At 37.0% G+C, this 15,001-nt stretch overlaps 2 protein-coding genes across 3 annotated transcripts in view; one reads left to right on the top strand and one right to left on the bottom strand.

Annotated features, from left to right (window-relative positions):
- LOC116406452 overlaps nucleotides 1-15,001 on the bottom strand; it is a 44,618-nt gene that overhangs the window by 8,541 nt on the left and 21,076 nt on the right. The window contains exon 1 of one of the 2 annotated variants that reach the window (XM_031890793.1): nucleotides 12,003-12,035. The exons of the other annotated variant lie outside the window; for it this stretch is intronic. Coding sequence (XP_031746653.1) covers nucleotides 12,003-12,011 — 9 coding nt within the window. The 5' untranslated portion in view covers nucleotides 12,012-12,035. Of the gene's footprint in view, nucleotides 1-12,002; nucleotides 12,036-15,001 lie in introns of those variants that run through there. 2 annotated transcript variants of the gene reach the window in all.
- On the top strand, nucleotides 4,736-7,019 carry LOC101735244. Its single transcript, XM_018092230.2, has one exon. It carries the CDS (start codon nucleotides 4,947-4,949, stop codon nucleotides 6,996-6,998), a length of 2,052 nt encoding a protein of 683 aa, XP_017947719.2. The 5' UTR covers nucleotides 4,736-4,946; the 3' UTR covers nucleotides 6,999-7,019.

Raw genomic sequence — 15,001 nt, 5'->3', positions numbered from 1 at the left:
AATTTACATACAGTGATTTGCATGGTCCTACACAGTAGTTTAGCACAAGTCAGACTTACATTTCCGTGGTTTTGTATACTAAAACACGTTTGCAGTGACTGCCATACTATCTACATTATACAAGGGTATCATAGCCATTAGTTTGAGATGCAGGGGTTAGTTGTCTAAGGGCCTCATGTCACCTCCTGTATAACAGGGTTTAGATCCTACCATGGGGACCAGATTTTTTCAAATTTCGATGGGCAACCACGGGCTTATATAAAATAGTTTTGAACGTATTTATACACAAAAAAAATTAGAAAGACTGGATGACAAGCAAGGTGATAAAAAAAAGAAGCCAGCCTATCAGTTTATATAAATACATACATACCGGTAACAGTAAATCAGCAGCACATCACAGACCCAGCCATTGATTCCCTGCATAAGGGAATGCTAAGGAAATGCTCTTCCCATATATAAAATAGTTCTGCACATGTATAAATAATTGCCCCCATTTCTTGTCAGCCTACCTTCTGTGATGGCAGCAGAATTGCTAATGATACATAAGCTGACGGTAATTAATAGTATTATACCTTCCCAGCAGATGTTGGCTTCTCACAGTTACACATTTTATCTTATTCTGCTTTGAAAAACACATTGAGCTACTTTTAGAACTGAAGGTTGTACATGTAATCTTTTTGTTTTGTTTTGTTTTTTTAATGTAAGTGAACATTAAAACCTGAGTAAACAAGCAGCCCAATACCATTAACTCATATGTTGCTAGGACTTGTAATTCTGAAATCCTTGAGAACAGAAATATATACGGAAACTCTGGGGTAAGATAGCTGCTGGTCACCATAATATAACAATACGTTTTTTTGATAAATACAAATCATTAAGCGTACAGCTCTACTTTGCACTAAACACTGCTAAATAGGATATCTCAGATTACTCTGGGTTTGGGTTATTGCACATTTCTGAATCGGCTTTAACTGTGTATAATCTTGTGGTAGGGCTGGCAGCAGTCTACATTTCACCTGGACAGCTGAGATTTTTTGGGAATGGCTGTCCAGGTGAAAACTGCCTGTCCAGACATCATAGATCTTGTGGTGAGCTTACACAGAAAAAGAATTCAAGAAGAGCAAAATGGCACCCACCCTCTGCACTTTTTTCACCAAGTATATAGGTATATGCTGTTCTGCAACTCCCAGTTTGTGTGGCTTGGCAGGGAGGCTTCTGGAGGGGGCATAAGGTTGTATTTAGGCTTTTGATCTCCTTTTAATCCAGTCAACATGGTGCAATCTTAGGTTATTTTGTAAATAATATCTTATGACAAGTAACAAAATCACTGGAATGTGTGCTTTCTGTGCTTCCATTTGGCAAGCAAGATACAAGAATGCCAGCTTTTCACTCAAAGATATGTCACAGTCCAATAAACAACTTCTGTAATATATATATTAAACTCCCCCCTCTCTCTATCTGTCTCTCTCTATATATATATACTGTATATAACCAAATTTGCTGTACAAAAAAGTGATTCCTTTCTTATACAGTGAATATCCAGCCTGTGTCCAGACTTATACAGAGGCCCAAACAGCACCCCACCAACTGTCTACGGCTTCTTACAGTAGCCCATTTGGCATTTCCCAGAATCCACAGATTGCCAGTCTGGGCCTGCCACTGGACTTATCTTAGCAAAATTAAACCTACTGTAGGAGGGAAATTCATACAGTAATTTCCATCTAATCAAATGCCACAGTATCAAAAGAGGCAACACATAAATAAGTTCAAGCCTATGACAAAGCCCACAATGCTAAGGGATCATACTCACAAGCATTCCTACCTGGGTTTTCTTGCAGTGCGTTCCTCTGCATTCCACCGCAGGAAGGCGCAGGAAGAAACACATCATGTTCTTTCTCTTGCACCTTTACTCATGCAGGCGCATGTAAGCACCCAATGCATGCAGGACACAGCATGTTGTGTACCACCTGCGTTTGGTAACTGTGTGAATAAAGGTAAATTAGGAAAAACGGAATGTATCCTTCCTGCACTTTCCTGTGATGGAACGTACCGCAGGTTTCGTTTTTGCTTTATTTTTAACCTTAATTTGCATGAATATGCATGTGAAAGTAAATAAATAAATATATATATATTAGGGATGCACTGAATCCCGGCCGAACCGAATCCTAATTAGCATAAATTAGCATATGCTAATTAGCATTCAGAAAGGGTTCCAATTTAGGGGGGGGGGATTTTTGCCACGCGCGCAGCGGCAACTTTTAACCCTTCACGATCCTAATTAGCATATGCTAATTAGGATTCGGTTCGGGATTTGACAGAATCCATCAGGGTGGGTTCGGGGGTTTGGCAGAACCCAAAAAAGTGGGTTTGGTGCATCCCTAATATATATATATATATATTCACGGGTGCATAGGATAGCTAATGACCCAGGTATTATTACAGAGGATTTAAGTAAAATGGATAAGAAATTAATGGATAGGGGTTATCCCAAGTATATTCTTCAGGAAGGTTTATCCAGAGTGAGTGGACATGGAGGGATTAGTCAACCAAATAAACATAAAACGATACAACGGGTGACATTTGTCTCTCAATATCATGCACAGAGTGGCCGATTACAGTCCATCCTGCGGAAACACTGGCATTTGCTCAGGGAGTCATATCCTTCAATTGAAATATTCCAACATGCTCCTATGATGTCATATCATAGGGGCAATACTATAGGTGGTAGATTGGTAAGAGCTGAAGTTCCCTCTGCACCGCGAAAATTCACCTTCCCAGGTCCTCCTAGAGAAGGTATGTATAGATGTAAAGGTTGTACTCAATGTCGTTACGTACTAGTGGGACCACAGTTTATTGACCCCCACACAGGGAGAACATATAAAATACGTGGACATCATACATGTGATACCAACTTTGTGGTGTACATGCTGGTCTGTCCGTGTAATTTGATCTATGTTGGGGAAACGATCCAGAAGGTCAAAGATAAACGATAAACACCGGAAATAGGATTCTTCCAGTATCTAGGCATTGTCTAGAATTGGGACATACGTCCGATGATCTCAGATATCGGGTTATATAACATGTCCCTGTTCCCAGGAGAGGTGGAGATCGAGTTAAACTTCTCAAAAAAACTGAAGTAGAATGGATCCACCGTTTAAATACACTGGCTCCAAATGGGTTAAATAGAGATTTTGATTTATATTTATTTCTGTAATATTTTTTTATTTTATGATTTTGTACTTTTCAATTTATGATGTCTTATTTATATCACAATGTTTGTCTTATGATGAAGGTTTATGCTGACACTGAATAATCGGATGATACTTGAATCTTATGCCTGATTTCTAAAATACCTTGCTGCCAAACCGTATTTACATAAGCTATATTGTCGGATTTTCAGATAAGATAATTATTAATTACAAGAATATTCTGATTTGTTAATGATAACGTGATTATGTTACTTAATAGAATATATATTCATGAATGATATTATGCTTTTTGATGAATCATATAGGAATAAATAATGAATGTTATTTTGTTTAGTTGATCAGAAACGTATATGTTGAAAAGGAGGTTTGTATCGGATTACTAGCCCAGATGTATAACCTTTGTGTTAAAGCAAATATCAAAGGTTATATAATCCTTGGTGTCTAGGTGAACAAGATGAGAACACCTTGAAGGATCTTACAAACTCTCCACAATATAGAGCATACCTGTTGAGAGGGTAATAATTAATCAAGGACAGACCAATGACATATATTGTATGTGTACTAAGGTATTAAGTAGTTACACAGCATTGTTCTAGTGTGGAGCAATGTCAACAATAGTGTGTAACATCGAATTAAGGAAGGTCAAAAGTTATTTTATATTTTCTGAATATTTTCAGACCACAATATTGAGGAAACAGTGACATCCACAGATGGTGGAGGACATTACGGGTCCAAAGGTCACTGTAATAAATATTTAAATCAACTGGTGATAGTTTAACTTAAAGACTACCCTTTGATGCCAGTTGGCTAGTTGATAAATCCCAGAGGTGGAGTTTTAGATAGAGATGAGGGATAAGTTAGGAGACAAGAGGACTAGAAAAAAAAAGAAAGGACTAAGGACTAAGAAAAAAAGAAAGAGGGATCTAAAAGAAAGAACCTGAAAAAGAAAATCTAAGGGGATCTAAAAACTGGAAGAGGAAGGAGAAACTATTCTCAACTATAAGAAAACTCTACTCTGGTAAATATACATTTTGTTATACTTTTTCTCGATTAAGTTGTATGCTTGGATATTTATTATTCCTATGTATATTATAGTCTTACCCTAAACATTGACTTTCCCAGAGTTGCAAACTGGGAATAATCTGTTTAATTTGGGTCCATTTTATTTTTCATTAGTATAGATATATGATATCCAAGTTAACAATCTAATGGGGAAATAAGAACATTTAAAGATAGAATTCCTTAAGACTTCAAGATCAATCATTTACCCTTCCTTTGATTCAACATATTTAATTACCTTGTTATTAAGTATTGAAAGTGAGCGTACATATATTATCTTGTGGATGCTTGCCATTTATTGAATAATGTCTATTGGTCAATGTTCATTTTGATTAATTATTAGATAGATATCAGGGAGTGTTAAGTAATAATTTCATTTTTGTAATATTCGTATTTAAATAAATTAATTATTTTATTAAATAATTGTCATGATTTTTCACCTTTATACCAATTGATTGGGAACGCTCGATATCGAATTCAGAGTTGGGCATATATTATTTAAGACTCCTCCTGTTACTAATAAGGAGCCTTGAATTCTTTTAGATATACGCAGAATTAGCCCGACATATATTTGGAGGCACTGCTGAGATCGAGATTATTTTCTCATATTGGTACAAATAGTGAAAAACCATTCCAATACTTCTGTCAAGCTAATTATTTTGTTTATTAATTAAGACCATGAGTGTTGCAAGCAGTGAGAATGGGAATACCCCAGAGCAAATGATCCACAGAATTGTTGAATTCATATATACACGGGTAAAATTTGATATAGGGATGGATGTTTGGATTAATGATTTGAAGAGAAATGCTAGAGCAGACCTTAATGATATCTGGGCAACAGACGGCCTGGTTGAACGCTATTTAACATGTATGAACTTAGCCTCTAACAGTTCAGACAAAGAGAAAAAATTAATATGTGCCCTACCTCCTGTTTTATATGCATTAATGGAGGTAGATACCCTATCAAAAGCTAGAAAAGAAAATGTAGAAAAATTGAGGTCTCAGTTACATGAGATAGAATCAGATATCCAACATATGAAATCTGATAAAAACCAATTAGAGATAGATATCTCAAACAAGGAAGCTTTTATTAGGGATTTAGAAACTGATGCTGAACGTAGTCGCATAGCATACTGTAAGCTCAGAAAGGATTTCGAAGAATTACAGCAACAGCACATTAAAAGTCAACAGTCAGGTGTATATGGTGTGGAGAGATCTCCTGATCCTCCAATAATCACTCCCCAATATAAAAATTGGGCACCATATATTTCTAGAGCCAAACCAATTGATAATGTTGATTCAGAGGCACAAGATGTTTTGGGCCGGTTGGCTGAAGCATGCCAAGCTGTGACCACCTTAATAGGTAATCACAGAACAAGGGTTCTTAGAGATTCTTCTTCAGACACATCCCCAGAGAGGAATGTGATGAATGTGCGAAATCAAACACCTATGTCAAATGTATCCCATAGAAGTAGTGTTTCCAATACTGATGCAAGTGAAGTTGAGAGTGATGAGAGAGCATGGGGATCCGGTCCTTTCCCAAACAGGGGGAAGAATACCCATAAGAGGGGTTCAAAAGGGAAAAATCCCCAATCTCCAAAAGAAAAACAAAATTCTGCCAGCATAATTAAATTTTTAAATACTGCTATACCAAAATTTTCTAAGAAAGGTTCTTCCCAAATTGCAAACCACTTAGAACTATATGAATCTACTATGGATTCATTAAAATTATCTGAGGCAGACAAAATCAGGTTTCTTCCATGGGCCTTTGATGACAGATACCGTCATTACTTTTCCTCCTTTAAAGAGAGAGGAATCACCAAATGGCAGTCAGTCCTACATGAAATTAAATCAGAATTTGGGCCCTATCGAACTACCACTGCCGCAAAGAGAGAAATTTATAAACTCACATGTAGATCTAATCAAAGCCCTCGAGAATTTCTCTCTGTACTTAAAAATGCCTATGGTTTAGCTTACAGAAACCCCGATTGGGAATCTGTGGAATTTAAACAGGTATTCTATGAGGCCTTACCAATCCAAATCAAATTAAGTCTAGCTCATGATTTGGATTTTGAAAACCCTCTAGAAAGACTGGTAACATCAGCAACTTTGCTGTTTAACATTAGTGAGGGCCAAAACTTAAATGATAGGAAATTTAAAAAATTCCCAGAGCACAATGTTGATGAGTCCGGGGTAAAACCTCATTTAAATTTTGAGTCCCAGCCAAAGAAAATACCTCCAGCCACTGAGCCTAATCAACAAAACCAAAAACAGCTAAATCCCAGACAAACTAAACCTCAAATTGCCAAGGGGTCAGAAGGAAATAGTTCAGGTTCTGGAAGCCAAGGTTACTGTCCTCGTTTCAACCAAGGAAGCCAAGGATACCGAGGTAACCAAAGATATGGGGGTTACCATGGATACCGAGGTAACCAAAGATATGGGGGTTACCAAGGATATCGGGATCCCCAGGGATACAAACGTTGGAACAATAGGCCCAGGCAGCAATGGAGAAAAGGGCAGGAATCACCAGATTCACCCAGGGGTAAATCACCCACAGGGAATCAAAATGGTCCACAGAATCAAAACCCAGGTAGACCTAGCAGATTTGATCAGCTTGCAGATCAGGTTTCCAAGTTAACTGACATTGTAAGTAAATTATCTCAAGTTTCTGCAGGAAAACAACCTGAAGTTTTTTTAGAGGAAAAAGCGGGGCCAAGCTCTGCCAAATAAAGGAAGCAGAATCAAATTGCTATATGGAAATGGACAGGAAAGAATTAAATACAGTCAATGATCATGTTTTGCATTGCCCAGACCCTGAATTCAGGGCCGGGAAGGGAAAATCTAATATTTCATCTGTTTTACAGCCTAATAAGGACAATTCTTATAATCCGGTGTTATTTGAACCAGTGTGTGAAGTACCTTCGGTTCAGTCTGTTCCATTAATAGAGTCCATAGGAACACAAATGCCCTGCAGACAGAACAAGGAGGAGCAATCTCCAAATATCCTGACGCTGCAGAGAGATCACTTTTTAAATCAACAGATGATAAAACACTCCAATTTCCTCTGTAATCTCTTACAGTTAGATGGCCGGTATTTTATAGATATTTGTCTTCAGGATGGATGTGTCGGACCAATCCAAGGTTTATTGGATACCGGATCTCAGGTCACTATTTTGTCTTCCAGCTATTTCCAACAGATCTTAGAGTCCTCAAAGAATAAACCGAGATTGACGGTATTTGATGGATCTCTGGTAAGTGTAGGTGGTGATAGTCTACAAGTGAAAGGCAAGTCCTGGCTGACATATAAGATTGGTAAAAAGACCATTAGACATCCAACATTGATTGTAGATCTTCCATATGATCGGCTGATCATTGGAATTGATCTGCTCAAAAGGTTAAGATCCATAATTGACTTTATTAATGAAGCAATATGGACTCAGGTAAAAACCCCAATCTCTTTTGAACGTTCCCACAATGCAAAACCGCAAAATAGTTGCCATATGATTGAAGAAAGACCTAATTCTGTCGAAATCCATTTCCGGAACAGTCAGGTACCAGATGTCTCAATCCTAAAAAACAGTAAACCTGAAGAAAGCATTAATACTTCCTTCCACATCATTAATATCCAAAAGGACAAAATTGAAAAGATAATCCTAGAGGATGATGTGTTAACCATTTCTCTTAAAGGGGGAAATCGGGAAGTAGCAGGCATAACCAGACATATCCAATCATTGGTTAAAATCGAGAAGACCAATGATACTATGCTGGTTCCCGTACAGGTAAATAATATTGCCCGGGTGAAATATGCCAAGCTGGATCTCAAATCCGAAGTCAGCTATATAAGTTTAGGACTTCTAAAGCAGGTTACAAATCCTCAGATGATTAAATTTTCTTCCTTACAGGAATGGGTTTATGACCTGGACAAAGACGACCAGAGTCAAAATGTGATTGCAAAATGCATTTTATCTATCTTCCTAGGAAACAAATCTGCGGAACACGTTTTCAATGTGTTAAAGGAACCGCAACATCAAATGTATTTAGGAAATGACATTATACATCGATTTGCCATACAGGTTGATTTGATCAATAATGTTTTGTGGTCCAGACTATCAGGGAATCCAGAGGAATTCCAGGATAAAGAACAAGCCTTGAGATGGGGACAACAAATACCCTATGCAGTGGATATCTTAGTCGCCGGAAAGGTCCCTATATAATCACTGATAAATTATCTCCTGTGGTTTATAAAGTTAAAATTCCTAAGGGGGATGATTTTGTTGAAAAATGGGTGCACATTAACCAATTAGGTGTTTGTCATCCTAGCCAACAGCTTCGGAGAATAGAGCAAGTCGAGAGCTGAGTAGTAAGAAATCAGGAGATTTTAGTTAAAGATAGAAGTAGAGATTAATATTGTATATAGATGTTGTATCATGATATGCCTATGTCTCTCTCTACCTTCTAAATATCCTTTATCTTCTCAGTGAACTGAAACTTGCTATGTATATATGACGGCTGAACCTAATGATTTCTTTTGATTATCTATAGGCCCAAAGATGCCATCCAAGATGATCGCTATTTTATATGCAGTCCTGATCTTGGGGAAAGAGTTACACGCTGAGCGGATTGTGATGCCGGGTCCATCATCCGGGATCATGCTACAGGATACAGCGGGATTCATCATGACCAACAAGAGAATCTTGTCCCAGAAGATTTATATGAGCCTAGATCCACGTTGTGTCATCGAAAGACAAGTCAACGAATCCAATATTCGATCACCGGAGATTCAAACCTGGTACCAGCTGCATATTGAATATTCACAAAAGCGGATTACTCAAATCCTGGAGCAAACCCGGAAAACTTTAATCAGAGAGCCTTTTTCGTCAAACCAAAGACCAAAACGGTTCATTTCTGCTATTGTTGCTGCTATAATCTTTGCAGTAATAGGAAACGTGTTTGCAACCGGAGTAACAATCGCTAATTCCATATCCTGTAAACATTGAGGACACTGAAGGAGAGGTGGAAAGCATTGATGCATTCCAAAATCAGGAGATTACCATAAGTCCGGATTTAAAATTTTTGTTGGACAATAAGCCCAGCCATACCATCCGTATGGTTATAAAAAAACATAATATCACCATGGATACTCCACAATTTTCACCAACCGATGACGAAATACTGTTTCCTTCTGTTAGGTCATGGGGGGAAAACTATATAAGGAGTATATTGATCACAATTATAGTAGGATGGTTAACTGTAATCACCATCTTAGCAATTCGTTGGATGAAGATCATCAAAAAGACTCTAGATAAACTATGGCTTAAATCTCGCCGATCAAGTTTACATAATGAGTATGATGAAGGAAGAGTTTGAAAACCCTAAGTAATTTTCCTAAAATGTTCATATTATAAGAAACATTTTAGAAAAATAAGGGGGATTTGTCGGATTTTCAGATAAGATAATTATTAATTACAAGAATATTCTGATTTGTTAATGATAACGTGATTATGTTACTTAATAGAATATATATTCATGAATGATATTATGCTTTTTGATGAATCATATAGGAATAAATAATGAATGTTATTTTGTTTAGTTGATCAGAAACGTATATGTTGAAAAGGAGGTTTGTATCGGATTACTAGCCCAGATGTATAACCTTTGTGTTAAAGCAAATATCAAAGGTTATATAATCCTTGGTGTCTAGGTGAACAAGATGAGAACACCTTGAAGGATCTTACAAACTCTCCACAATATAGAGCACACCTGTTGAGAGGGTAATAATTAATCAAGGACAGACCAATGACATATATTGTATGTGTACTAAGGTATTAAGTAGTTACACAGCATTGTTCTAGTGTGGAGCAATGTCAACAATAGTGTGTAACATCGAATTAAGGAAGGTCAAAAGTTATTTTATATTTTCTGAATATTTTCAGACCACAATATTGAGGAAACAGTGACATCCACAGATGGTGGAGGACATTACGGGTCCAAAGGTCACTGTAATAAATATTTAAATCAACTGGTGATAGTTTAACTTAAAGACTACCCTTTGATGCCAGTTGGCTAGTTGATAAATCCCAGAGGTGGAGTTTTAGATAGAGATGAGGGATAAGTTAGGAGACAAGAGGACTAGAAAAAAAAAGAAAGGACTAAGGACTAAGAAAAAAAGAAAGAGGGATCTAAAAGAAAGAACCTGAAAAAGAAAATCTAAGGGGATCTAAAAACTGGAAGAGGAAGGAGAAACTATTCTCAACTATAAGAAAACTCTACTCTGGTAAATATACATTTTGTTATACTTTTTCTCGATTAAGTTGTATGCTTGGATATTTATTATTCCTATGTATATTATAGTCTTACCCTAAACATTGACTTTCCCAGAGTTGCAAACTGGGAATAATCTGTTTAATTTGGGTCCATTTTATTTTTCATTAGTATAGATATATGATATCCAAGTTAACAATCTAATGGGGAAATAAGAACATTTAAAGATAGAATTCCTTAAGACTTCAAGATCAATCATTTACCCTTCCTTTGATTCAACATATTTAATTACCTTGTTATTAAGTATTGAAAGTGAACGTACATATATTATCTTGTGGATGCTTGCCATTTATTGAATAATGTCTATTGGTCAATGTTCATTTTGATTAATTATTAGATAGATATCAGGGAGTGTTAAGTAATAATTTCATTTTTGTAATATTCGTATTTAAATAAATTAATTATTTTATTAAATAATTGTCATGATTTTTCACCTTTATACCAATTGATTGGGAACGCTCGATATCGAATTCAGAGTTGGGCATATATTATTTAAGACTCCTCCTGTTACTAATAAGGAGCCTTGAATTCTTTTAGATATACGCAGAATTAGCCCGACAATATGTGCAGATGCCACTGTAAAGGATTTTGATTATGTTCTATGCATAATATGCAGGACTGGTGTGCCGGCTTCCTTGCATACCGGATACGCTGTTAGCGTGTCCTGTCTCCAAGGTGACCCGCCACCTCATTTCCTGCATTCAGCTTTACAAGGAAGTAACAGATTATGTGAGTAACTGACCATGTTTAGCCACCAGGTACGCTTGAGAAAGGGGGCGAGATGCTCCCGAAACATCGCATAGATATGGCGTAATGGACTGATAAATATAACTGCTATACTGCTTTTGAACGATTTTTGTATTCGGTTTTTAAAGATGCTTTAATAAAAGCTAAGTTTTACAACTTTGGAGTGCGGCTCGGTTGGAAGGTATATTACTGTGCAGGTGGACTCCCTGCTGTTTGAGCTGTTTTAACGCACCCATAGTACTGTGTTGAAGTCTGAGTGCACCGCAAGTTGTTTTTTTTTATATATATATATATATATATATGTATATGTGTATATAGTAAACATTGTAGTGAAACCTCAATTTTACAGACCCTGATTTTAAGTTCCCCTCATTTTACATAATTTTTTTTATTAATTGTATTATGTTATAATGCATAATGCAGATTTTAAAACATATTTTCCGGTCCCCTGAAAAACATAAAATGGTGATTCTTTTGTATTTACAATAAGTGCCTGTGGGCATACCTTTATGTTAGGACATATGATCATCTATCTCCCTACTTGTCTCTGTTTCACATAAAGATTTTTAGTCCATCAGAAATGTGTGATTATATAGATCCTGCATCATGTCTGCATCAGTTGACATATCCCTAAGTAAAACAACATGGATTTTGTACAGGTCTCACCCAAGTCATCACCAGAAGTCCACACGGGTTGCAGCAATCTGAAAAGGGTCACATACAATTGACAGTGTCACTGAAATGCCTTCTACTACAGTAGATACGGTACTACAGTTTTTGTTTTGTGACTGAAATGCCTTAAATGTCTATTTAAATATCCTGAATTCTTAAGGATTTATTGTAATGCAAACATTAAGTCCCATCATGTGATTTAATGCAGCATAAATCTCATTTTAAAAAGAGAAACACATACCATTGTCACGCTGGATCTGCAAGGAATCTCATCTCTGTTCCTTTGTATTAAGGTGCAAGTATATTAGCACATGACTCATTGTGCAATCTGTGCCATTTAACTTTACTGGCCAGTTTACAGCCCAGATATCTCTGTTAATGAGCCACAGGTGAGAGGTGAGAGTGACCTTGGTCACTACTACCCTGGCCTTGAGAACATTAGCTCTTTTTTACTATGTAATGATGTCTTCCTCTCCCTCCTATACTCCTTTGCATAACATTCCCATGTAAAAATCTATATAAATCCTGTGATTTCTTTGTTCAGAGTTCAGAATCTACAGAGCTTGTGTCTAATAAACTTTTTTACCTTTGAGGTTGTCTTTGGTGGAGGATGGGGAACTATTTGGAAATCTTCAGAAACACAGATTTTCACTTATAAAATGAAACCCTATTTTTCTGTTCAGATTTAAGTACAGGCATGGGATCCCTTACCCGGAAACCCATTATCCAGAAATCTCCAAATTACGGAAAGACCATCTCCCATAGACTCCATTATAAACAAATAATTCTAATTTTTGAAAATGATTTCCTTCTTCTCTGTAATTATAAAACAGTACCTAGTAATTGATCCTAACTAAGATATAATTAATCCTTATTGAAGGCAAAACAATCCTATTGGGTTTATTCAGTATTTAAATGATTTTAGCAGACTTAAGTCATGGAGATCCAAATTACAGAAAGATCCCTTATCCGGAAAACCCCAGGTCCCGAGCATTCTGGATAACAGGTCCCATACCTGTATATATATATAGATTTTTTTTTTTCCCCACAATTTGTTTTTATTAATGTTTTCCTTTTACACCCAACTACAAAACTTTGAAAATCAGTAACAAACAGTATATAGAGGGAAAGTATTGATACAAGGCATTAATATTTGGTTGCAGCATTTTACAATGTAGTGTTTTAGCTTAAAAAATATATTACTAGATAATGGCAAATAGACTAAAGAGTTATACAATAAACTAACATTCCCTTTGCATAAAGTCTAATGTTGTTTCTTGGGGAAGGGGAGAGAAATCAAGAGGTGGGTGGGGGTGTGCATGATGTGGTCAACACTTTTTGGGATTACACCATTTGTTTTGCGATTAGCTCTTTTCTTTGAAAGTAATTATAACTATTAATCACAAAATCACTGACATAATCCCACCAGGTGTGCAACAATTCAAAAAGTTTTGGTGTGACAATTCGAAAAATTAGAAGTTTTACAACTTTTCTACGTCTCTTCCCCACACAGACTTCAGTTCAGACTATTTTGTAAAAGTCAGACATTTGTGGAAATTAGTTTACTCTAATTTAAAAAAAAAAAAAATGATCAATGTTAGAATTTTATTTATTCTGCCCCTAAATAGTGAAGATTGCAGTAAGGGTGTGCAGCTACTTACAAAATATACAGACAGCTCATGGTATGTCCTACAAACTGGGTGGGAAGTACTGCAGGGGGGGAAATAATGTAGATAAAGCATAAGCAGTGTTGAGGTTGAGCAGTCACACTTTGCAAGGAGAGTGCAGATGCCTTTTCACTGCTGCAGAATCTAATCTAAAGGTGGCCATACACGCACCGATATTATCGTACGAAACCTTGTTTCGTACGATAATCGGTGCGTGTATGGCATGTCGGCGAGTCGACCGATATCGCAGGAAGCTGCCGATATAGGACGACTCGCCGATCGGACAAGTTTGAAAATTTTGATCGGGCGCCATAGAAGGCGCCTGACCAAAATTCTCCCTTCAGAGCTGAATCGGCAGAAGGAGGTAGAAATCCTATTGTTTCTACCTCCTTACCTGCCGATTCAGCCCTGAATGGTGTGTGGCGGATCTGACGATGTTTCGTGCGACCGACGGTCGTACGAAACATCGTGAGATCGCCACGTGTATGGCCAGCTTAAGTCTGAAGGTTAAAGCACACCAACAAAAAACAAACTAATCACTAAACCTGGGTGCTATCCAAGCCAGTAGTACACAAAATCAAAATACAGATGCACACCAGGTATTTTACTGAGAAAAAACTTAACTTTTAATCAGCATCATTAAAAAGAAAACAGGCCTGTTTGACTTGGTGTGCATCTGTATTTTGATAAAAATTAAAATAAAATAAAAGTACCTTACCACAGCTAAAAGACACTTGCAGAGAAATCTGGCTGCGGAGATAGGGAAAAGGGGAGGGTGTACATATCTCACTGTATGGGCAGACTGCACTGCACTTGCTGCTCTGAATGTTGGGGGGATTGGGGTTCTTTGGAGCACCAGAAGCAAATACAGACATATATTATATAATTTTTATTGTATTATATTTTGACTCTCTTTGTTGTATTAACCCTGTTTACGTTAGCTGAGAGGTGATTATCTGTATTTTTGGCCAGCACTTACCAGCAGATGCAGTGCAGTGATAATTTCCATCAGTCAAGAACATGTGGGGTGACTAGATATGCTCCCAGACAGTGCCATCTAGTGGTATATATTTAGAAAGCTTTTAGCGATAAGTTAATAGCCCTGATTTTACTGTTAGCAGTGATGTTTTTCTTACTGTACTGTGCTCCACTTATAAGTTTCTTTAAGCGATGAGTTAAGCTATATACATATGACGTTTGCATGATCTGAAACGTTGGAAACTTGATGCACATGTGCAGATTTTGCTGTGGCCCCTCTGCAGGTGCACCAGATCTAAATAATCAGCTCAGGCTTAAATGGAAGTGACATGAGCAAAGCGTTTGATT

Source organism: Xenopus tropicalis, chromosome 8, assembly GCF_000004195.4.
Source record: "Xenopus tropicalis strain Nigerian chromosome 8, UCB_Xtro_10.0, whole genome shotgun sequence".
Lineage (NCBI taxonomy): Eukaryota > Metazoa > Chordata > Amphibia > Anura > Pipidae > Xenopus > Xenopus tropicalis.
The sequence above is the reverse complement of the archived record's forward strand: the minus strand, read 5'-3'. Positions and strand labels throughout refer to the sequence as shown.